Source organism: Ahaetulla prasina, chromosome 5 (genome assembly GCF_028640845.1).
Source record: "Ahaetulla prasina isolate Xishuangbanna chromosome 5, ASM2864084v1, whole genome shotgun sequence".
Lineage (NCBI taxonomy): Eukaryota > Metazoa > Chordata > Lepidosauria > Squamata > Colubridae > Ahaetulla > Ahaetulla prasina.
Window position 1 is genome coordinate 138,751,714 of NC_080543.1, and position 25,804 is coordinate 138,777,517.

General features: G+C 43.8%; 1 protein-coding gene across 4 annotated transcripts; it reads right to left on the bottom strand.

Moving 5' to 3' along the window:
• Nucleotides 1-694: 694 nt before the first annotated feature.
• LETM1 (leucine zipper and EF-hand containing transmembrane protein 1) lies at nucleotides 695-24,429 on the bottom strand. 4 transcript variants are annotated; one of them, XM_058185362.1, is made up of 14 exons: nucleotides 24,301-24,429; nucleotides 22,170-22,227; nucleotides 17,946-18,393; nucleotides 16,569-16,712; nucleotides 15,854-15,991; nucleotides 15,467-15,670; nucleotides 15,112-15,231; nucleotides 14,038-14,169; nucleotides 12,471-12,650; nucleotides 12,095-12,235; nucleotides 7,661-7,795; nucleotides 6,345-6,535; nucleotides 5,944-6,082; nucleotides 695-5,437 (listed from the first exon to the last, which is right to left on the bottom strand). In XM_058185362.1, exons 1-14 carry the CDS (start codon nucleotides 24,383-24,385, stop codon nucleotides 5,288-5,290), a joined length of 2,265 nt encoding a protein of 754 aa, XP_058041345.1. In that variant the 5' UTR covers nucleotides 24,386-24,429; the 3' UTR covers nucleotides 695-5,287. The 4 variants fall into 4 exon arrangements, with proteins under 4 accessions (XP_058041345.1, XP_058041344.1, XP_058041347.1 ...); XM_058185361.1 differs by having other exon boundaries at nucleotides 5,944-6,100; XM_058185363.1 differs by having other exon boundaries at nucleotides 5,309-5,448; nucleotides 5,944-6,100.
• Nucleotides 24,430-25,804: the final 1,375 nt, after the last annotated feature.

A 25,804-nucleotide genomic window follows, 5' to 3' on the forward strand; every position in this document is an offset into this window, starting at 1 on the left:
CCGATGCTTTTCGAAGCTCTCTGTTTGCATTGCCTGGGTATTAGCGGTTAAGAGGCACCGCTGTTCCAGTGATGCACCCAACAGCAAGTGCCGTCAGGTTGCTCCCTGCCCTTAGGGCCCACGGCACCTCCCATGCCCTGAGCTGGGAGACTCACCACCAGAAGAGCAAGGGAGGCATAAAGGCAGCTGGTACTCAAAACCATCAGGTGACCTTAGAAAACATACAATCCCAGGGCTGGAAGGGGCCTTGGAGGTCTTCTAGCTAAGGCAGGAGACCTTGTATCATCCTGGATAAAGGGATGTCCAATTTCAGGGATGTGATTAAAAAGATGACCAACTTCTTGGCCCAAAATCTAGATAGATTTTTTTTTTTTTCAAAAAAGGAAAAAGCAGCAAGAATTTAAGAGGGAGAGAAAGAAATTGATTATTTGAGGTTTTCTAAGTCACCCAAAGGACCAAGCACAGATTTAATGGCTGGAGATGGTGAATATAGAGAAACATTCCGAAAAAAGGCATCTGCTGAGTAAAATCACCAATTTTGACCCAATGCTCTGCACTTGCTAATAATTCTATGACACGTGTACCAGTTAAGCTTCAATGAATTGTTCAGTTTGTAAACAGTCATTTAAAGCAGCAACAGCTTTAAAGAGAACAAACATCCCCCACCCCAATTGCCCAAAGACAAACAAATATCAAAAGTTTCAATCATTTTTTATTCTGCTGTACATCAAGTATTGTCTTTTAGTTCACATGATCAATATCGACAGGTTTATTATTTAAGATTTTATTCATAAATAATGCACAGTAAAAGAGGAAATATGGTATATTTTTCTTTAATAATGTATTTTATATAATAATTTAAGCTTAGAAAGATAAAAAGATTTTATACATATTAAACACAAAGCACCACTAGCATTACACACTAAAATGTATTTCAACTCAGATCTTATATAACTGGTAATGGTTCAAAGCTCTTTTCAAAAGAGAATTGAATTCCCTTCTAGAAAAAAGCAAGATGGGTCGCCTAGTGCTAATTCTTAAAACCTATGAAATGGCATGAAATTTCTCTGCTACTACAGTAGATTATCTACAAGCTTAGATTGCCAGTTAAGATATTTTTTAAAATCACTGATTTGCCAATGTGGATTCATTTCCATTTCAAATCTTGATAAAGAAACAATGCCCCTCCCAGAATCAATCGAGTGGAGTGTAAAAGGGCCCCTCCAGGGCTGAACCAGATCCCTCCTCCCCCTTGCCTCGGTTTCCTTCTAGGGCGAGGGGAGTCAGCTCTCAAAAACCTCAAAGAGGGTCTTTCTTAGCTTGAAAGTTCACTGATTGAAGTCAAAAAATCTAGTCTCTCTCTCTATTTTGGCAAGGGAGTATTCAGATCTGGCTTTCTGATCCTATATATATTTTTTATAAAAAATATTTGTTGAAAAAAGTGGTTGCACCTTTAAAAGGAGCACGTTTGCCCCATGATTTCTTAACTTTTTTTTTAAATCACAAAATTCACCCAGTAGTTGTTTTTTCTAGGACATCCTTCAATATTTATGGAATCACACACTGCATCGGGAGGGAGACTATCTACTCTGATCAGCCATTGTGAGTATCCAGAGCATTTTAACAGCAAATGAAGGGAGCCTGAAGTCTGTAGATTTAAGACTTTCCCAGAGGGAGGGGGGGGGCCCTAAGGGTCTGAAAGGCCTAATTCCAGCCCCAGCCTCTGTAACAGAGAAAGGGAACCCATCTGGCTGGCAAAAAGAGAAGCTACAGATGGAAGGCAACAGTTTGGTTGCAGAAATCTGCAAAAAGGGAGGGAAGGTGCAACGTTAGTCTGCAGCCCCTAAATCTCTGGACTTCTTGGGGGACTCGGAAGTGACCCAAAGAGCTTTGAACGGCTGGATTCAACCAGTTACGTGAAAAATTTAAGGAAACTGTACCTATCAATACAACAGTTTACATCAAAACATGGCCCATAGAATATTCTTTACCAGGAAAGGCCTTGGTTATATTTTAACTGAATAGTATAGTCTTTATTTTACATCTGAACTGGGGCAAAATATTTATAATTTGATTACAAAAGATGAGGTACATTCAACTGTCCTGCAAGTACCATCTTATAGTGCCAACCAATCCTGCTCTCGCCTGTCATCTTCTATAACTCAAGGTTTCCAGTCAACCCACATATGAACTGAGATGAAAACTCATCTTCCCTTCTGCCTCTTAAGGAGACGGAGGCAGCCTAAATCTGCAAACCCTCTGCCAAAATAACACAATGTGTTCTCGACAGAAATAAAAGCAATTATTTTCAGAAATAAAGGGAAGGGGGAGGTCTGTAAATGCAGTTTGCCATATGAAATGTCAAATGTTTAATATTCTGCATCTGAAGTTTACCACCAGTTACCGATTCTCAGACTTTATTTCTGAAAATTAATGTTTATTGAAAATACAACCTCTCTTTTCCCTTTTATGCCTTCAGCTCACTAATCCTGAACAATTTCTCATTTAAATCCAACTGATATTTACCATTATCCATCAAAAAGATATGTGTGTGTGTGTGTCCATACACATGTACAATGTACAAAGTATGCCTAATAGTATGTATATTTTCCTAACACGGATTTATCAACCCATAAATACAGAAAGTTTACGATTATCTGTCCATTGTCCTTTATGTATCCTAAACAAAGGCAGAAAGCTGTGTTATATCGAGACAGGCGGTTAATTCACGTAAGCTGTCAACAGAGTTGATGTTGAGGCTGGATTTTTTCCAGCGGCAATTTCTATATGCAAAACAAGAATCCTACCACTTGCTGCCCCATTTAAAAAAAAGGCAAAGTTCTTTGCTCAGAAGAACCTGCTGCTAAAGCTATGGAAGCTAGAAGGAAACAGAAGCCAACCAAAGATCTAGGGCCAATGTGACAATGTTGAAAAGCCAATTTATCTGCTTCTCTCTTTCTTCACGATGGAAGGAAGAAATTCCCACCATCGGTAAAGGCACTGAAAGTCACCCAAGAGGACAGAAAGGGGGCCTGCAAGTCTTCTTCTCCCCACTCAAGACCATCATAGATTCCAGATCTTCTCTGAAGTTCATGCTTGTAAGCAACTAAGGGTCCCTTCTCTGAGTTGCAGCCGCTCCCTTCTCTTTTCCAAAAGATTAACTGGGTCATCATGGCCAAAAGGCAGGTGGGGTAGCTCCACTCTCCCATCATCTTGTGTTCTGTTGCCCCTGCAGACACACAATCGTACACACGACTGCAAAAATGAGAGCTCCTCCTTGCGTTCCCTGCTACGTTATCAGCCAAAGTTTGGACAAAGGAAAGTGGTAGCAATATGGAGCTAGAAAGGAAACGGGGAATGGAAAGCGACGGCCGTGGCTTCCTTCAGGATAGGGATCAACTCAAACACTACGTGAGCACCAGACCACAGGAAACTTAGTATCTACTCTATGAACTTAAACACTTTAACGCCTCCAGAAGTTGTGCATGCACACAACTGTTTCCAAGAGCTGCTTCCAGTCTAAAGCAGGCACAAGACGTGTGTTTCGCTCGGGTGTGGCTTTGCACTTCCTCTGCAACAATGCAAGTACACAGGTTTGACCAATGTACTTTGTAGCATCAAGTAGCCGCTGTAACCTGACGGATTATGAAGTAGAGCTGTAAGAAGGCTCAACCGTTCCTTCTGCCCCCAAATAGGGATTTTCTCTTGGATCCAAAGGAGGCACTTGGATGGACAGTACAGTTGTGCTCCCTTTTGCTAATTTGTCACAGGAATAAGCATGCAATAAAAAATAACGGCCCTTTCTGTGGGCCAACACTCCTCACACAATGAAACGTATTTAAAGTCTGCCCAAAAGGAACTTCTCAGGTCATCAGAGGCTGCTTCAGTGGCGTCCCCATAAAACCAACGCATATCACAACTGGAAGAGGAGTGTGAGAGTAAATCGGCTAAGTTTGCGTCTTGCCTATCAACAGTGCTAAGGCGGCAGCAAAACTAGAAAATGGGGACAAATCGATGAACGGTCATGGTTTTAATTCCTCCAAACTGGCGTCTAAAATACATTTTCTATTAATTCTGACACCAAACCTGGGAGGCCCAGGGTGTTTGTTCATATTGCAACTCAATTAAAGAAAGGCAACGCAAATACCATTTCTGAGCCCTGACAAACCCAAGCCTCATAACTGAAACCAGAGTCGTTCAGGCTCACACGGCCAATTTCAACCCCCCCTATTCTTGGGAATAGACTTGGAATCACCTCCACCCATCGGAAAAACATAGTGCCCCTCCCCCGTCCCCCTAAATGCTTTAAAGGGCTGCTTAAGAAACTCTGCCTAGCGCAACTACACAGCAGAATGGACTAGATCAAAAGCAAGGCAAACTAAGGAAGATACTTATTAGCAGCCTTTAATTGTCATGATTATACAGGCAGTTTTTATGATGTTTCCAGTACGTTGAATTAGTTATTTCATACCCAAGGTGAAAAACAAATCTCCTGATTAAAGTACACCTATTATATAAACAGTGATTTGGTAGACTTTTTTTTTTTTTAACAATTTCAAAGTCGCCTTGCAGCTAACTGATGTCTGATCTGCAAACTCTGGGAGTCCAGATTCTGTATAAGTGAAACTAGATAAATGGATAAAACTGAGAGAAAGATCAATGGGATTATAGAGGGATAACTTAAACCCTTTTTAAAATGATGTGTATTGATAGCTAAATAGTGCAATATTAACTTTTTCTCTTTTTTAACAATGAGCCGAATAAAAATGTTTGAGAAGGTTTTTGATTTTTTTAAATTATGGTTGCAGTGCAATTTTACACATTAACATAAAATAATTACAAGATTTTCATAAACCATTTTTCACCTGGATTTAGCCATTTTTGAGTGGTTTCAGTATTGGAGATTTTGCAGTAGAGATTTTCACTTTCCCAAGAAGAAAAACATTATCATCTCCATGACAAGCAAATGTAACATAGTTTAAAAAGGAGAAGTGATTCCTTGTGCATTGCAAAGAATTTTCTGATTTACATGACAACCGTCACAGTCACAAAGAGACGGAATCAACACACCAGGCCAAAGAACCAGCATCACTGTAGAAGATGGGTTGATTTCTTAGAAGCCCGGAACGCTTTCTATTTCATGGAATGATCCTTTGTCTCCCCAGGGTCCAAAAATTACTGTATCTTTGATTAGTTGGAAAACTACCAGGGTGCTTCATCTCACCGTTACTAAGTGCTGACTAAGGTACCCAGGAGGCCGCCTTCCATTCAACTGTTGAACCATAGGCTAGTTCTTCACTTCTGCCGCTTCCTTCTCTGCGCTTTCTTTGGTCTTCTCAATCTCTTCCACTTTTTCTTCCTTGTGCAGCAGCGATACGATCTCTGCTACTTGCTTGGTAGAGATATCGATGTCCTCCTTGTCAATCAATTCAATCACCTAGGCAAACACTTTTAAAAGGTTAGGGTTACGTGTGCCACTTAGGTTTACTTCCTAAATATTTTTGAAAAGCTTGAATAGGAAAGTAAAAAAACAAGCGTCTTAAGCAACGTTTGTTCTAAATTCAGCCTTACTCAAGGACAAAATAACAGAAAATGCTGTCATTTAAGAACGTCAAAAGGCATTTCCCAAAGAAACCGGCACTTCCCATGAATGAATATCTGGGTGATGTTATTTCTCTGACAAATACACAGGAGCACCAACTTTTCTCCTTGCAGGGAGCCTTCATCCTTAATATTTCTGGGAACTGAGATCCACACAGCTGAAGGGATCCACGCTGCCACATTACACTACGCAGACACAACAGGCTAAGACAACTCAGGACACATCCAAACATAAGGTTAAATTTGATCCTAAGTTGGCTGACGGAAGCGTCTGCTGGGCCCCCAGGGCCACGAAAGCAGCCACCTCGATTCGCAGGTAGAACTCCTGCTCAGCGGACTCACCTTGACCACGTCATCTATGTTGATCTTGCCGTCCTTATTCTCATCCAGCGCCTCAGCCAGCTTGTTGAGTTTGCCTTCGGGGATTTCCTGGAGCTGCTTCATCACATTAATAAGATCCTGGATGCTGATGAGGTTCTCCCTAAATGGGAAACGCAGCCTGTAGTGAAGCAAGCAGTTACTACCAAGGATCAGTTTGCACGTGCGGAGTCTTTGCATAAGCCATCATTCTGGCGGAAATCGCAGTTATTTGCCACCAGCAACCAAGAACAACAGAGCCTCTCTGAGAGGAGGGCATCCTTTTTGTTCCTCAAAGGCTGGTCAACAAACAAAAAAAAAACCCTGCCTTGAAGGGACTGCAATGATAAAACTAATCTCCCTCGGCTGCACTACCAACCACTCACCCAATGGGAGGACTGGGACCCCCGCTCAGCTGTTCTCCGACTGGTTTTTGGTCTGTCTCCAACTCCTGAATGATTCTATCGATCTGCCCAATCATTCGGTTCACTTTTTTAGTCAGCCTCTTGCTGGCTTTGGATTCTTCAACTATGTCTTCTGGTCCTTTCTTAGATAGTTCCTTGATTTCTTGCAAATCCTAAGGATGAAAGAGGAACATTTTTTTACACCATAAATCTTTGGATACTAAAGAGGGGAGGGGGAGAGGGGAGCCATTTCTAGCTTACGGGCAGCCCAGGCCAGGCCTACGAAAGCCACTGGGGGCCCCTCAGTCTTCCTGGGAGCCTCTGAAGACGCAAGGGCTCCACTCGGGGGAAGGCAGCTGTTTGTGCCTGTGGCTGATGCTCAACCTGCCTAACAGCCCAGAACCCCTGGCAGGTCTGAATGAGGTGGCAAGGCCAAGGACTGAAGGAGACCCAATGGAGCCAGTGACTCTGCTCCACCCTGCTGTCTGAACCTCCAAGCCCTGAGAGGAACACACGGAGGAGGCTGTGTTCTGAGCAAAAACCTCTGTGGCTCAGACTGCTAGACAGTCTGTTATTAACAGCAGCTGCTTGCAATTACTGCAGGTTCAAGTCCCACCAGGCCCAAGGTTGACTCAGCCTTCCATCCTTTATAAGGTAGGTAAAATGAGGACCCAGATTGTTGCGGGCAATAAGTTGACTTTGTATATAATATACAAATGGATGAAGACTATTGCTTGACATAGTGTAAGCCGCCCTGAGTCTTCGGAGAAGGGCGGGATATAAATGGGGCAGGGGCAGGGCCTTCTCTGTGGGAGCTCCTACGCTCTGGAACGAACTTCCCCCTGGATTACGTCAAGTGCCTGATCTTCGGACCTTCCGCCGTGAGCTGAAAACACACTTATTTATTCAAGCGGGACTGGCCTAATATTTTTTAAATTTTTTAATTGGGGTTTTATCATTTTGGGGTTTGAAATTTTAAATTTTAAATTTTTTAATATTGGCCATTTCTTCTAATTTGCTCGGTTTTAAATTGTTGTCTTAACTGTATTTTTTCATGTTTTTTACCTTTTGGCTGTACACCGCCCTGAGTCCTTCGGGAGAAGGGCGGTATAAAAATTTAATAAAACTAAACTAAACTAAACTAAATGCAAATTTTAAAAAAAAAGGCAAAAAGAGCTGTCGGTGTCTCTTGGGGCTGTGAATGACCTCTGTTCCCGTCTATCAGAGCTGTGAAGTCTAGAAGAGGAACACAACTCACGTTAGCGCCCATTTTCCTTCAAGCCACCCTCCAGTCTCACCTCGCTGTATTCCTGCACGTCATCCTTCAGGTCCTCCAGTTCCTCCTTCTCCTTTGTCAGCAATTTCTTTTGTTCCTTCAGTTTAGAGCAAGCATCGCTTAGCATGTCAATCTCTTCTTTTGTTATTTCTTCGCCCTGAATAAATGGAAAGGAAAAAGAAGGTTAAGCCTCCCTTGTCCTCCACATCCTCCTGTGTAAAATACATTATACAAGGGGCTCTAGAGGAGATCCAGGAATGAGAGAGATTTAAGGGGAAGGGATGCTACGGGGAGGGGAGGGGAGGGGAGGCCCCTGGTCTCTCTGGATGCCAGTCCATGAATTCAGCATGAATCCTCACCGCACTATATTCAGGAAGAGATCGATTACCATTGATATTTCTAAATATTTCATAGAGTCACTCTGCGTAACATGCAACCATCTTTCATATATTTATAAATACAAAAGAATACACTCAGATACGAGTGGCCCATGCTGGCCGGCCTGACTGCAGTCCCCATTGCACCAATTGTAATTCCACCTTTTTTCAGAGAACCAAGCGAAGGTAGGCAACTATTCTTGAGTGGTTTCTGGCTGGATTTTCACTGACTCTTTGGAATTCTTTGGATCCTCCCTGATTCTTTGGAAGAGACCAAGTGGCGTCTCTTGGCCTTCTGCTATGAATCTGAGCACCCCAGGAAACCCGGCAACACAGACCTTATCCTCACTGAGGTACCTGCACCTGGTGAAACGATTGGGTCCTGAGCCAAGGGTGCTGCTGCTTTACCACCAAGCTGAGAAGGTGTCCCAAGAGCAGGACGAGGGCAAAAGACAAGACCCTGCAGGCGGGGGGTGTGTGTGTGTGTGTGTGTGTGCTTTCACCCAGAGGCTGGGAAGGGGAGCTTTGTTGGTAGCGCCAGGTAGGAGAGCTCTTCCCTCCCCTGGGCTCATCCAAGAGAGTTATCTTGTCTATTTGTATCCCAGCTTTATCATTTTTACAAATAACTCAAGGCGGCTATCTATCAAACGCTCCTCCCTCCTCCTCCTCCTATTTTCCCCAACACAACAACCCGGTGAGGTGAATTGGGTTGGGAGGGAGGGACTGGCCCAAAGTCACCCAACTGGCCTTCATGGCTAAGGCAGGACTAGAACTCACTGCCTCCTGGTGATTGGCCCAAAGTCAACCAGCCAGCTTTCATGGCTAAGACGGAACTAGAACTCACCATCTCCAGCTTTCTAGCCTGCTGCCTTCACCACTAGGTAGCCCAGCGGGCGACATGTCAAGAGGAAAGAATCGCCTTTCATTCGACCATCCGGGAGAGTAAGGAAGCTCCCCGGAGGGTCTGGGGATGGCCCATCGTTTCCAGGGAAGTGTGTGTATGTTGGGGTTGTTTCTGCTGTGGCTTTGGAAAGTGCCCTTGGCATGAACAGAAGGAATGGCAGTGCCAATCATGCTGACAAAGATTATGAGCATTCCTTGGTCATTTAAGACCAGGCGGGGCAGTCCCGGTACAAAAAAAGTAGCAAAAAGAAAATAAGAGAAACTGAGAAAAAAATAGCAACAAGTACAGTTTAGTCAGAGCAAACTGAAGACTAGAAGGCTGCTGACTTATGAAATTTAGAGTCCACGAAACAATGTTTCAAATTTTTGTAGAAACAGCAAATACTCAATTGAACGTTAACAAAATTTCCATTTACCCACAAATATTATATAAATCTAGGTAAAGCTAGAACACCTGAATTTTTCATTAAATTGCAAAAATAGTTGACAAACTTACTTTATGCTCTGGCTAAATCCACCTACCTTCTTGTGCCTGTCCCGCATCCTTCTGCACTACAAACTTTCACAGACTGAGTTACAAACTGGCTATCTTATGGGGTATGCTACGCTAGGATGCACCGCACTAGGCAAGACAGGAAAAAGTTACCAGAAATTATATTATTTGCTTAGGTACATTATATCCATTTTATCTGTGCCTGCAATATACACAAAAATACACAGCATTATAAGCACTAATATAACTGCTTAGGATCCCAGGAATAAACCCGGTATCGCTGAAAGTACACTCAAATTAACGCGAACTTTTTAGGAAGTAAAACAGCATACATATAAAACAGAATAAGGCTTACATTAACACTAGACCGCTGAATTTTTAAAAACACGGACCCTGCATATTCCAGATCTAGGTATCTTTGAGCTAAAATATTTTACCAAGAGATGCTGACAAAATGAAGTGGAAAAAGTGAATCTACATTAACTCTGAAAATATTCTGTTCAGTTTTCAAAACCAGTCTAATAGGACAATTTTTTCCCCTTTCCCTTCAACCATGTCCGATTCTCAGAGGCTGCCTTGAACAAATCCCTGCAGTTTTCTTGCAAAGGTTTTTCAAAAATAGTTCGCCATTACCTCCTTTGGGGGGAGGGAGGGAGGGAGGGAGGGAGGGAGGGAGGGAGGGAAAGAGAGAGAGAGAAAGACTGGCCTAAGATTACCCAGCTGGCTTTGTGCCTGAGATGGGACTAGAACTCACAGTCTCCCAGTTCCTGATCCCACCAACATGGCTCTCAATTTGATAATGCCTTTGTTGATTTTCTAACCAAGAACTTTCCAACAGATTTTCTACAGCATCCTACAAATGAGGGATCCTTAACTTTTACACACAGCTTTCACTAATAAGAAATCACATCTGATTCTGTTTCCTGGAGAAATTCCTCTCCGGAAGAAACCGGAGACTAGATCCCCTCTTATTTGGATTTTTTATAACTGAACCAGTCTGAAGATGTTGTCTAATCATTACTAAATAGTCGTTTGCTATGATCAACAAGCTTTATCAAGTAAATCCTGGGAAGTTAAAAGAAGCTACATGCTCTCCCACTTCCGCTTAATGTTTACATCCAACGTCCCGGTGGTTGCTGAGGAAACCTGCCCGCTCATCCACTTCAGGTGACAGGCAGGCACCTCTCCATCTCTCCATCTCCTTTCTGTGGCTAACTCGGCCACCCTGCCAAAGTCCCACAGCTAGGAGAGCTTTGGAGGCTCTGGTAAAGAAGATCAATTAAAGAGGGATTATAGTAAAAGTCAAGATTATCTTCTTTCCAAAGAGAGCAAAGGTTCACGCAGGATGCACAAACGGGCTCGGGATGAAGCAAGCCTCACTTCATAAAATGCCTGGGATGGTTTCCCAGAAAACTGCTGGCGGAAGAGCGCCTGGTACTTACATACTCGGCCCCACAAACTGCCACTTACAAATACTTCTCCGCTAGATACAATTCTGGAGAACAGGGACTGTTTTGAATCCACCTCCAATATGCACAATTCAATCTTTTCTCTACCTGCTTCCTCAGAAATTCAATCTGAATTACTTAGGCCAATACTTCAGGAGCCAATTGCCCCCCCCCCACCCTCCCTACCACCTTACAACTAAAAATGGTTGTTTCATACAACTAGAGACAGAGGTTTTGTTAAATAACTCCTCGCCAAGCCATCACTTCTCTTCGACTCAGTTGGCCTTACTCTCAGAGCACGGATGGTTTCCAATATAAACGGAATTGCAACAGACCCTTATACCAAACTCTCTTTCCCTGCGTTGAGACCGCCGGACCTCCTGCTTTCTCCAGAGTGAGGAAGGGCAAGCCCACTCCCTGCAAGCAGCCCAGCACGGATAGAGAAGGACAGGCTGATTTAAGCAGAGCCCCAATCTCCTTTTACCCAAGCATAAAGTTAATACTTGCCAAGTACCTTTCACAGATAATAGTCCCTGCTCACAGAAGAGAAAATTTTGCTTTGGCTCATCAGAGCAGTCCTTTGAGTGCTGTTAGAGGAAAAAGGTAAAACAAAAAAACTTCCCTTTTGAATGTTTATGCCCCAGGGACTGATAGAGAGACGATTGACCATGTTTTCGGTTTTGCCCATTTCACACTGATGTTCATAGAGCCCTTAGTTTTTCCAATTGCACCTTGATAGCAATTGTTCCAGAACATAACATGGCAAAGCCGTGAGGGGTTTGAAAGATTCATATAGCACTAGATATTGATCTCTTTGCAGTTGTACGACTACTAAACGTTATGCTCCTTGAGCAGCGGTAGATAAAATGGCCTTTGTCCTATTTTTAGTTGGCAGCTATGTAATACTGTGATCAATTTCATTTTAAGCAGCTTAACTGAAGCTGACTTCTTATGTATTTTCCTTACAATGTGTTCCAAATTCTATCTTTATTTCACGGGGGTGCCGATACTCTTATGCAGCCCCATTTTTATCAGCCAAAGACTGCCCAGCTTTACTTTAAGTACTGTAACTGGAACCTTAAGTAACCAGCAGGTAATGAATGCAATCAGCCCGAGCCTTCTCTGTATCTCTTATAATTGGATGTATCAGCTCATCTGGAAGGAGCAACCGTGACTGCTTCCCGATTCCCGATTGCAGAGTTTGTGCTGAGCTTCCCGCCCACCTAACGTTTTACCTTCATGCCTTCCAATACCGGGGCCGTATCTTTCAAAACCTCTGACTGCAGGGTTAAATTCACTTTTGCCGGTTCTCGTTCAGCAGTGGCATCTAGAGAGACTTTGTTCAGAGCTGAGGAATCCAGATCTACTATCACCTCCTTCCGGAACACAGGAAACACAACAATTAGACACATTTTAAATATGATTTTACATTTGGGATTGCTAGATGGATGCATGGATTTTTAAGGAATGCTTTTGGAAGAAGAATTCCAAAGTCTTATTTGGCTTTTTCTCTTTGGTTCATTGGGAGGATTTATATCCTGCCATTCCTCCAAGAGCTCCACATTGCATCCATACCGCTGCCTCCTCAAACCTTACACCTTACTTACTCACCCTTTCCGCAGCGTGAAGAGTCTCTTTGGCTTTTTCAGCCGCTTCGGAAAGCTTTTCCAGCTCTTTCTCATGGTGTTCTTTCCTGATGGCTTCCTCTTCTTGAAGAGTTGCTTCCAACCTGGCTTTATTGTCAATCTTTTCTCCTTCCACTTCTGCTGCTTTCACCTGAGCCTCCTTCGCCTTTTTTATTTGAAAAAATAAAATAAAATGTATTCACACAGAGATACAGGACTTTCCTAGAGGATACGAAGACTTGTGTTTGCAGATCAACAAGCCAGTTCCTGCAACCTGCAACACAGGAAACTTAACCCTATTTTCACCCAGGTAAATAACATCAACTCCAACAGAGACTAGCCAGAAGCTCTGAGAAGCCAATTAACAAACTGCAAAGAAAATAATCCAGAAGGGGAAAAAACCCTGCAGCTCTCTATATGGTACAGGTAGTCCTCGACTTACAGCCATATTTGAGCCCAACATTGATGTCACTAACTGAGAAATAAGTTAGAGAGTTAAGTTACATAAGTTACATAACTGAGACACTGGAACCGTCATAAGTGCGAACCAGCTGTCCAGGGTCTGAATTTTGATCATGTGACCATGGGGACACTGCTGTTTCATAACTGTGAAAAAAGGTCATAAGTCACTTTATTCAGTGCTGTTGTAACTTCGAATGGCCTCTAAATGAAGGGCTGTAAGTTGAGGTCGAGCTGTATTGGACTGTAACATCGGCAACCTCCAGTCCAGAGCCAAGCATGTTAAGTGGCCACATATAAAAGCAGTAAGATCGACGTTCAAAGTAGCTTAATAGGTATTGCCTTTCTCGAATTCCGGCTGCAAATGTTCAAATAAAACAAATCCGTTACTTTTAAGATAAATTTAAATGCCCTGGAGGCAAGGACAACCAGTTGCAGAGGGAATATAAAAGGAATAGGTTATTTGGATATTGTGGTGGTTCTCAACCTGTGGTCCAGGGAGCCCTGAGGGGGCTGCAATGTTGTCCCAGGGGGCCTGTGAAAGCTTAAAGAAATGCTATGACTTAAATCCTGAGTTGAGCCTTGAGGGTCTGTGGTGTTTAGAGGGGGTCCATGGTGAAGAAAAAAATTGAGAACCCCAGAGATGACGCACAGAGAAGAGCTTGGACTAATTGTCTAGGTGAGCCGTAATCTCTGTGTGAAGAGACCAATTAATAGCCCGGCTTGTCCGACCGTATTTTTAGTTCCCCAAGATCAGTTCTGCTAAACCTCAAGACAGACAGCTCCATCCGGCAAGTTAAGCCTCCTCCTTCTATCCACTCTGTCTTGGTGTCCAGGGAAAAGATACACAAATGGCTCTTGGGGGACATGAATTGTCTTTAACAACCAGACTTCCACCAAACATGAAATAACGTGAAAATTTCTTCCAAAATGACCAAAAGAATTCCAACACAGAAGTCAGATAAAGGTGTGGATGTGGAACACCGAACAACGTATCCCGCAAAGGTGCAAAATTCCTAATGCTACAAATGCGCCAATTGCTTTCAAGACCGCTCATTTGTAGAAAAAAGCTGGCCACGTAAAGCAAACCATACCACATTCTCAGGGAGAATTTGCAAAGTCGTTTTCAGCTGGTCAGCCGGAGACAGAGTTTCTGGGAGGTACAGCGCTCTGGATAATATAAGCAGGGAAGTTGGGATTTCTTGATTCAGATGCAAGTCCAACCACTGCAATTAAAAGATAAAAATATCAGAAGTTTTGGATTTGATGCGGAGACCATACTAAAGCAATTATTCCTTTAAAAGGAGGCCTTTTGGGGAGTTGAAATTAGATCTTAACTGGCAATATTGTTTCCAAGTGGGACACACAAAATGGGAGATACAGTAATTAAAAACCAAAATAGAGGTACTGTATAATTTGCCTCAGAGCAACATTTCTTCTCAAAGTAAGGTTTTTGGATAGCACAAGATCATGGTTGGAAAAGTATTAGCAGTTATAATATGCTACATAATGCAAATATTACTGAAAACATACACAGAAAGGCCAGAAATTATCAAGCCCAGGGTAGCAAAAACTATGGGAATCTAGCTGTTCCACAGACAAAGTTCCAAATTCTGAAAAAAGTATTAAGTTGCTAGGAATACCATCATCCTGAGTATTCCACTGTGTTTTCATAGATTTCATAAGCGAGAGTTTGTGAAAAGGTTTAGGATGCAATACAAATTCCAAAAACGACTAGCAGAGCTCATTCCTTTGATAAAATCTCCTTCCAGATTTGGTCAAAGGATGAGCGTCAAAATATAGGTGGGAATTGTCAAACAAAAAGAGACAGAACTATGTTCTCTCAGTTACTGCTTAAAAATGTGGATGTCTGCAGAATCCAAGCCTCCCACAGCAGAGAGGTTGGGGTGTTCCATCCAATAAGCAATGTGGGGGTTTTTCCTGCCATTCTGGATTCAAAGACACACACATGGATGATTGTGTATACAGACACACCATCTAGAATTGGACCCTGGCAGTTTTTAGCAGAGCTTTGCTGGTTCTTGAGCCATTCTCTCTCATGAAGAATTATTCCCAGCACTTCTGTGCATCAATTGTTCCCATCGGGATCCGGTGTGAGTTTTGGCCTCATGACAAAAGCCTTCCAATACTTCTAGTGGATGAAATACCTGCTTCAGCTGATCCTTTAACCGCTCCTCCGTGACGCCGAGGGCTCTCATGCCCCTCACTCGGCAGGCCGCTTGCAACTCTTTTACCGTCAGGCTATTCACGCCCTCCTCAGTTATCAGCTAGACAGGGTGAAAGATGAACATCTACAGCGCATAGAAACTCTTTCTCCAAATATTCAGAAACCACTGCTATAAATAGCTCTATTCATTGGTAACAATAGCTCGTAACCCTCCTCCGCTTGAGCCCTCCGCCCTGCCGGCGTTCCCCACCACATGCATCGTGATTCTAAAATTAATTTTCTTTTCCACAACACAGTTTCTTTAAATAAACTGTCAACAAAAAAGATCCCCTTACTTTATCGTCCGCTTTGATACTTCTCAGTCTCATTATTAGCTGGAAGCGAAGAAAGTTGTTTGTTCCAATTGACTGAAGTTCCAAAAGTTTACACAGAGCAACCAGCTGGGGCCTTGTGAGGTTGTCCAGGGTCAGCTCATCCTCAAACAGTTTAGAAAATCGTAAAATCTCTTCGTTGCTTGGCCTCTCACCAGTCTCGCGTATCTGAAATTAGACACTGTACGCTATAAAGTCTGAAGACGGTATCCGGAACTCTTTCCTCAGAAAGGCAAGGATTTACTCCAAGAAATGTTAACTATCGTATCAGATGTGTCTATTATCATCTGCTTGGAAGTCTAGTGATAAAATGTAACAACATAATTTAAATTTTCGAGACAAATTAAATACCTTTTGAAAGAAGGTTGAGAAATCCTTCGTAGCATTCCCTTTAGCGGCTTTGTTTTTTAAGGCAATCTCTTCAATAGTATCTTGAAGAAATTTAGCCACCTCAAGCTTTACTCTCAGTTCTTTCTTCAACCTCTCTTCCTAATAAGGAAAAACAAAAGCATTTTAACAGAAAGCTGCTCCAGACAGATGTTAAAAATCAATTTCCCATTGTGTCTGCTTTGTACACTATTAAATATCAGAGGAATACAATATTTAGCAACATTCTTACGTAAGCTCTTCTAGCCTAGGAACAGTCATTGGAAACCAAGTCCAGCTAAATGAAATGGGTTTATTCCCAATTAAGCATGCAAGCCTGCATCTTTGCATATAATTATCTAAATGAAGAGCCGCTCTTCAACTGCTTCATCAAGGTATTTTCCGAGCCGTCTCAATAAAAATTAGTTCTTTTGCATTTGGATTTAAAGCCCTTCACATGCAAATTTTCTGAAGTCAACTTCCCTAGGTCTAAGCTGAAGTGAAAGACAAAAATGAACACATAGTTTAATATTAGAGAGAAGGGGTCTGCAGACAGCATGGTCCACCTAGTAGAAGGATTTTGAAACACTTAGGGCCACCTGGTCAGGTGTATAGGTCAACGGGTATTTTAACCAGGGATAGTACCGCTCTCTAAAGACTTTTCTACCTTTCTACAAATATTTCTCGATATAACGGTTACCTTCTTAGAGTTTGTCTCAAATGTCGAAGGAAGCATATTGGGGAACAACTTCAAAGCTACAGGAAGCAAGAATTCCATGAAGGGAACCACAATGAAGACGAGGAAAGGGACCAAGCGAAAGAGGTCGGCACAGATCCGAAGGAACTGCAAAGAAAAACAAGCTTCGGTTTATCGCAAGAGGAAAATGAAGAGAGTTCACAGCCTTGCTAAAAGCATTTTAAAAACACTGAAGGACATATTATCATGCGGCTAATTGATAACATCTTTTTGGGAGCTTTAACTATTAAAAAAACCCTGATCAATTTTATTAAGCTTATTTCTTTTCAGACCAAGCAAGACATCCACCCTACTTTCAATAGAGAGAAAAACAGTATTACCGGTAATAAACTGGTCCTTTATTGCAAATGAAGCTGCAACCTTTACATAGAGTCAATCGAAGACTGTACAGACTTCCCTCTCAGCAGAGCAGGCACAAACAGCACTATTAACTGTAACCATCACTGAGTAAAAGTGGCTTTTCTCTGTATTAAGAGAGAAATTGTGGGTTCTGTGCTGTGCCAGAATCATGGGTTATTTTGCTCCATCTATGTTCATGCCACAAATGCACTTCTCATTAAAAAACATGGTTTTTTTGCAGTTTTCCAACCTAACATACGTAAATTGACTAGTTTTTGTACTTTTGCAAGAAAAATGAGATAACAAGGGTCTATTATTATGTTTAAAAGCATGATAGTAAAACCCATGCAGGTAATCCTCAACTTTCACAGTTGGGACCACAATGCCTATTAATGAGTAAGGTAGTTATGTCACACCCAACCTTTTTGGCCATGGTTGCTAAGTGGCTCTTGTGGTCGTTAAAGGAATCCCGCTTCCCCCATTGCCTTTGCTTATCAGAAGCTTCTGGGAAGGTGCAAATGGAGATCACATGACCCTGGGATGCTGCAACCGCTGCAAATACATGCCAGTTGCCAAGCACACGGATTTTGATCACGTAACCATGGGAATGTTCGATGGTTGTAAGTGCAAGGACCAGTTGAGGACGACCTGTATTGGTGTAACGTTTCAAACCCTGTGTTGCTGAATTATTCAGATCTGGTCATCCTTTTTTTTAACTAAATTAACATTTTACCCTATCTGCTCTACTTGCACTTTATATATATGCTGAATAAAAATGTTCTGCAACTTTTGTGAATATACACAAACCCACACACGTTTTTTGTTTGTTAATTATTTCTTTTCATCTTTAATTTCTTTACTTCCGATATTTCATTTGTTACCAGAACTGAACGTCTGAGGTGACTCTCTCTGAACATTAAAATATCTGCAATGGCTCCTCTTTGGTATCCATCCCAAGAAGAGTGCTGTGGGCAGCGTTACCTGTCTGCGCTCCCGGCGGGTCATGGAGCTGCCGTGAAGGATCTGCCAGAGCATTCTGGCGGCAATTTTGGAATCGATCCACAACAACCGGAAGCCGTGATAGTAATGCTTCACCTCATCGACAATCTTCTGCCCAATGGATTTTTTAACGATGGTTTCTTCCACTGCTGGACTATAAATGGGGCCCCCTTCTTCCAACTTCTTGTTTTTGTCTTTCAGGGACTTGAGTGATTTTTCTACTACAGAGTCATCATTTCTGGATGCTGAAGAATGCCAGTTCCTCACTGTAACCCAACAAGGCCCTGAAACTCCTCTGTGGGGAGAGGGCCGCAGGGAGTCAAACGCTCTCAGGGCTGCCCCCTGCCTTTCTTCTTTTGTCCAAGTGTAGCTGTCTTTTGTACAATAAACGTAAGGTGAGATATTAGTGCAATATTTAAAACGGGCAGACCTGTAAAAGAGAAAAAGCAGGTTTTAATATCAATAGCGCACGTTTATACTTTTCATCCCACTTATTTCTAGTGACCATAATGTTTGAGAAGCTTCCCTTTGTTCTCCACAAACTAAAGTGTCTTTCCTCACTAGCAGCTTCTCATCCTGGGAAAATAGAAGGGATGGATTCTTTGCAGATCATCTGGCAAAATGCTCCACCATATTCTGATCAGCAAGCTAGTTAAATGTGGGCTCCAAAATAAATGGATACATAGCTGACCCCAAAAGCTTTGTCAAAGAGTGCCGGTCAGTGGCCTCTCATCAAACTTGAAGAGAGGGTATCACAAGTTTCAGTCCTGACAGAAGTACTATCCAACACAGATATTAATGATTTGGGTGGAGAGGTGAAGGAAATGTTCAGGCAGAAGCTATAGAGTTAACTGTTGAGGGCGCCTCAGTTTACATTTTTACCCTGCAATCTATTTACTGGACTTGGCGGCCTCCGTCCAACTCTATGATTTATTCACACAAAGCATGCATATAATTAGATGTTCCTAAGCATACACACCCCTGCTACACAACTGAGTCTGTGAAAACACAAAGTGCTATGACAAAGGGAAAAAATAAAGAACCGAAAGAGAAAATGCTTAAGTGCTAGAAATTCTGAGTTTACTGCTTCAACATTCAAGCAGCAAAGCAAGAGGCTACAACAAATCCCTGAAATTCAAATTCAAATCTTGTCCATGCACAACACATGTACAATGTGATTGAGCTCCCTCAGTGCACCCCCCCAACACAATACAACTCACAGTGAAGACAGAAAATCCCTAACCCAATAAATCATATTAACAAAACAGTCCTATTGCACCAGTGTGAACATGTTACACATTGTGCTGGCCAGTCCATCATACTACAAAGTTATGGTGTTATTTCTCATTCAGGAGTCTGACAGCCCCTGGATAAAAACTGTTCTTCAGCCTGTTTGTGTGGCTGGCTATACTTCTGTATCTCCTTTCTAATGGTAGGAGGGTAAAGAAGTGATGACCACGGTGAGAGTCGTCCCTGAGAATTTTCCTCACTCTTCTAAGGCAACGAGCCTTTGAAAAAGGGTTTGATGAGAAATTCCCACAGAAACTAAAAAGTAGCAGGTTACTTGCCTCAGAAAATGGCACCTCAGCTGCTTTGTCTGGGTTCAAAAACAAAGGAAGGCAAACATGTCCAAAATACCTTCCTCCTCCTATTTTCCCACAACAACCACCCTGTGAGGTAGGCTGAGTTGAGACAGAGGAACTGGCCCAAAGTCACCCAAGCTGGCTATCATGCCTAAGGCGGGATTTGAACTCACAGTCTCACACTTTCTAGCCACTAAATCAAACTGGATCTAGTTAGGCTACTTAACTAGAGTTACTTAAGTTATATTTAAGATAGGACACCCACAAGGAATCCCCTACCTATAAGGCTAGTCTGCCAGATCAAAACTCCTCTCCACAGAGTTGGAAAGGGAACTTCTGCTTCGTGTAATTGTCAGGAATTCGGAGTAACTTGAGCCCAGGGCTGTAGGAGCAGGATCCCTCAGGAACAAAGGCTGAACACTCTCCCTTTGAAAGGAGACGCCCCAGTCAGGGATGGTCACAATGACAGCCTCATGTCCGGCTGAAGTTGGGGGCTGGGGTGAAGGAAGCTCCCTGACAGAAGCAGAGATGGCTTGGGAGTAACCAGGATAAAAGGGAGATCAGTGTTGACTGGCCTTCTCAATTTCTGAGCAGCAACAGAGAAAACATTTTCCACCTAGAAAAGAGGAGCATCTGGAGTCATGCAGGCGATGGAAGGAACAGCAAAAACCCTGAAGGATCCTGGGCAGCCTAGAGACCACCCTGAGTCGAGTGAGCAAAGAGAGTCCAGGGGTTAAGCAGAGCCATGCCACTTTAGCGCTGCTGCTGCTGAGCGGGTGAGAGAGCTGCCATCTTCCCACTGGTTCTTCATTGCATGACTCAATTCTTTCCTGGCGTTTTCTCTCGTCTCTTGGAAGAACATTTCTGGGATTTCCCACTAATCTATAATTGCCTCTTATGAGGTTACAAGGAAAAAATAATAATTTTAGGGCTGGGTTTGGGGTTATTTTTTATATATATATATAACTAGAACGTTGCTCTCACGCTTTTGTGGGCAATCATGGCTGCTGCTCTGCTGGTGGGAATCAGCAGGAGAGAGAGAAAATAGGGAGGAGGCGATCAGGAGCAGGGAGTCCTCAAGTTACAACAGTTCATTTAGTGACCATTCAAAGTTACAACATTGAAAAATGGGAGTTATGACCGTTTTTCAGTTACAACCTTTGCAACATCCTCATGGTCAGGTGATCAAAATTTGGCCGCTTGGCAACTAGTTCCTATTTATGACAGTTGCAGTGTCCCAGGATCGCGTGATCTCCTTTTGTGACCTTCTGATGTGCAAAGTCAATGGGGAAGCCAGATACACTGAACAACCATGCTACTAACTTAACAACTGCAGTGATTCAGTTAAAAACTCTGGCACGAAAGGTTGTAAAATGGGGCAAAACTCACTTTATAAATGTCCCACTTAACAACAGAAATTTCCGGCTCAAATATGGTTGTAAGTCAAGGACTACCTGTATGGCCTTTGCGGTCATACAGCAAAATAAACACAAAGACCTCCAACTGATTCTACAAAACAATTCAGAGGCACAAGCACCCATACTGTAAAAGAACACATGGTCTCTTTTTACTGGCAGTGATGAAAGCTTGGGGGGGAAATTCTAATATAATTTATGTACAATTCATTTCATTAAACAGACAAAGCACCAATAATCCTTTAGGTCACCAATAACTCTGTACCCTTGTGGCTAAGATGATGAAAGTCTGAAATTGTAAATATATAGAGGACCAGTTTCATTTTCTGTGCATGTGATGGCAACATTGATTTGCCATTTCTTTTCTGGATTGGACTTTTGGAAGCACATTTCAAAATTATTCTGCTTCTAGCTTTGCACTAATTTTTAAGAAATACTTAAAATTTAAAGAAATACTTAACATTTAAAATACTTATATTGTTCAAATTTAAGCCTGCCCATGCTAAGCCAAAATAGACTAACAACTTTAAGACAGGCAAAATATGTCCACCCATCATAGGAAAAGATAAGCAAAATCCTGTGCAGTGCCAAGCTTCACTCCTTATCAACCTAAGGTGAAATCCAGCTGAGACCAATCCTGCAGACTTCCTCCCTCTGGAATAAATGTGGACACATCTCACGCATCATCTATGTGAGCATATGAATGTATGCATCTCCAAACAAACTTGCCAGAAGTTATATTCCATCAAAGTCAAAACAAAATCCCTTAATTAAGAACTATTGACTAAACTGTACTACCTATAAAATAAGGTCTCTCTTCCATCTTAATAACAAATATTGTCAACACAGCCACACCCCATTCAATATCCAACACAAATCAGAAAATAAAAATAATGGGAGAGGAATGAGATAGGAACAGAGAAGACTCCATTGAGAAGGGAGGAAACAAACCGGATGAATATGGGAAGTTGTAACTGAACAGAAATGGAGAAGAAATTAAAGAGAAAGGCCTACTTTGGTACTGTAAACAAGCATCATTTCCTAATCAAAGGCTATACTTTAAGCCACACCTCAAAGAATTTTTTCAGTCTTTTGTAATTATTTTTTACAAACATGTATACATACCAACTACTTATAAGACCCTCCATTCCATAAGCTGTCAAAATAAGCAGGTTACTCATAGTAGTGTTACAAAAATTCATACTTACATGTCTTTTATTAGCCTCATGGAGGAACAGTTAAGACAAGCAAGGTTCTCCAAATGACCTACAAGTAGGAAAAAAGCAGTCTGGGTAGGCAAGCAGGCCAGAAATAGATAAGAACATTACACTTGTACCAGTCTGATATCAAAATAACTTTCTCCACAGACTATTCAATACTTCAGGAAGAAATATTTAAGACCAAGTACAAGAACCTGCAATGGATTTTGTTTGAGCTCACACAGCAAGAGATTACAGGTGGTCCTTGATTTACGACCAGAATTGAGCCCAAATTTTTTGTTGCTAAGCGAGACAATTGTTAGCTGAATTTTGTCCCATTTTACAACCTTTCTTTACACATTGTTAAGTGATTCACTGCAGTTGTTAAATTGGTAACTGGGTTGTTCAGTGAATCTGACATCCGCATTGACTTCGCTTGTCAGGTGGTCATAAATGAGTCAGTTGCCAAGCGTCTGAATTTTGATCCTGTGATCATGGGGATGCTGCAATGGTCTTAAGCGTGAAAAATGGTCATAAGTCAACTTTTTTGAGTGCCGTTGTAACTTCGAACAGTCATTAAAGTGATTAAATGAACTGTTACAAGTCAAGGACTACCTGTACTTCAACTATAAAAATTCAGAGCTGAGCCTGATGAATTCCTTTTTAAAAAAAATCAGACTAACAGAGTTGGAAGGGACCTTGTAGGTCATCTAATCCAACCCCCAGAGCCTAAGCAGGAGACCCTACCTACACCCATTCTGACAGCTCCCAGCCCAGCCTCTTCTTGAAAGCCTCCAGCGATGAAGCTCACACAACTTCTGAAATTCTTTTCTGTGCATAAAGACAACGGGTGTCTGAATCTGTTCCCCCCAAACAGACTGTGCAGAAAGTAGTGCAATCTTTACAGGCACCGTATAAACTGCAGGTGCACCAAAGGTGTCTCTCAAAGGGCTAGAAAACCTTTTTCCCTGAAAAAAGAGCTTGAAGGGACCATGAAGAATTGGTCCTTGCCAATCCCTGGCATTAAAACCAGAATCCCTGAGAGGAACAAACGCAGGGAGATAATATCTGCACGGTTACTTCTCCTGCCAGGCAAAGAAGTTGCTGATTCACCTTAGGAGACACTATTTTAGCTTTTCCACTCTGTGTTTATAATTCCTGTGCAGCTAGGCACTGACTCTTATACTTTCGTTTTTCTGGAATATTCAGCATGTACAGGTAGTCCTCGATTTACAACAGTTCATTTAGGGACCGTTCAAAATTACAATGGCACTGGAAAAAGTGACTTAGAACTGTTTTTCACACTTACGACCATTGCAGAAGCATCCCCATGGGTCACCTGGTCAAAATTCAGCCTTTTGAAGGCCCCGGGTGCCTCAACTGACTCATACTTATGACAGTCTCATACAGGGTCACAGGATCCCCTTTGGTGACCTTCCGACAAGCAAAGTCAATGGGGAAGCCGGATTCACCTAACAACCGTGCGACTAATTTAACAACTGCAGCGATTCACTTAACAGCTGTGGCAGGAAAGGTCATAAAGTGGGGCAAAACTCACTCAAGTGCCTGGTCCCAATTGCCAGATCGTGGTCGTAAGTCGAGGAGTGGCCTTTGAGGGGCTGGGGGCCGCGGGGGGGGGGCCGCTCCTTCCAAGGTCACCCCGTCTTCCCCAACACCGCCGCTTCCTGCTGGGACCCCCGAGGGAAAATCCAGCTCTGGCCCCGTGGTGGCTGTGTAGGGCCCCGGATCCCCCGGCTGGCCTGGCTAAGCCTCTCAGGGAGGCACCCGGGGCCTTCACGGGCAGGCCGGGATTACCTGAGGAGACCCGGAGACATCCCATAACAGCGTCCCGGGAAGGGCAGGGGAGGGCAGGGAAGGGCTTCCAGGGCCTCCGGGGAAGCCGCTTCGCCTCTCACGGACGGGGCCCTCAGCCGCCCGCCCCCCCCGTCTCTCTCTCTCTCACACACACACACACACATACACACATTCTCCCCCCACACACAGACAGACAGACAGACAGACGCTTCCCCTGTTGGACCTCTGCCTGAGGGGATCCACCCCGGGGGTCGGCCGCCCTTCGCCCGTCCTGCCCGGGAAGGCTGCCCTCGCCCCCCCTCCTCCCCCGGCCCGTCCTCCTCACCTGCCGCGGCGGCCTCTCCGCAGCCCGGCCGGGGCAGCCCCGGCGCCCTCCGCGCGCATCGCCTCAGCAGCACGAAGGCCGCCATGCCTGGGCCTGCCAGCCGGTCTGCGCCTGGGCGGGGGCGGAAGTGGCCGCGGGGCACGCCGGGAGGTGGAGTCTTCCGGAGAGGGGGGGGCGGGAGGACCACGTGCTGCGGCCGCCTCGCAGGGCGGAAAAATAAGAGAAGGGCGCTGCTTCCGGGTAGCGCGGGACGCCTCTGGCTGCCACGAAGAGACTTCGGAGGTCTTCTAGTCCAGCCCCCTGCACAAGCAGGAGCCCCGATGGTGTTTCAGGCAACGACGGTCCGGTCTCGTCTTAAAAGCCTTCAGGGCTTGCATACCGACTGTTCCGCAAATGCGATGCAGCCATCTGTGTAGACGCACAACCACACTGGGAAGCTGTTCTTTGGTCCCTAAACGAATGGTTGCAAGTCCAGGACCATCTGCATGAATATAAGCAGAATAACAGACTTGGAAGGGATCTCGGAGGTCTTCTAGTCCAACCCCCTGCACAAGCAGGAGACCCTATAGAATTTGAGACAAGTGGCTGTCCCGTCCCTTCTTAAAAACCTCCAGGGATGGAGCCCCTCACAACTTCTGATGGCAAGCCAGAAGTTCCACTGCTCAGTTGTTCTCACTGTCAGGAAATTTCTCCTTGCTTCCAGGTTGCTTCTCCTGTCTTCGAGGAATAGGCTGACACCCCCTCCCCCCTCTGCTTTGTGGCAGCACCTCCAATATTGCAAAACTGCTAATCATGTTCGCTCTAGTCCTTCTCTTCTCTAGACCAATGGTCACCAACGGTCGGTCTGTGGACTACTGGTGGTCCGCAGAAAAATGATTTGCATTTTTTATATTGTACTAAATCAGGGGTTCTCAAACTACGGCCCCTGGGACAGATATGTGCACTGAACATTTGTATTGCTGCAGAGAGTCTTCCCCCTTCGGGATCATTTTGTGTGGGTTGGAGGGGGGCAGAAATTCTGACTTGGGGTCTGTTTTAGCCTCCTGGTGCGGGGCTTTGGTTGAAGGCTGGAGGGAAGTGCCGCTGGTGGAGAAGAGCCGGAGGACCTTGTTCCAGTGGGACTGCATCATGGCCTGGAACTGACTGACCATCTCAGCCTCCTGAGTCTGCAGGCGCCAGTACCTGGCCTTGCACTCCTGCAGGTCTTCCTTCTGCTTGGAAAGCCTATGCTCGTAGTCCTCAGTGAGATGCTTCTGCTGAGCCTCCTTCTCGGTCAGTTCCAATTTGAACTGAGCTGTTTTGCCAACTCTTTCTCCTGGTGGCTGCTTAGCTCCAGCAACTGCTTCCTGTTGGGGCCCTAAGGAGCCTGGGCAGGCAGGAGTGGGTGGGTGGGTTGAGTAGAGGCTGGCGAGGCGCCCCTCCACATGAGTGACATTGAGCTGGCCATGCCCACCCAGTCACATGACCACCTAGCCATGCCACCCAGTCGGTCATTAGGCAAATC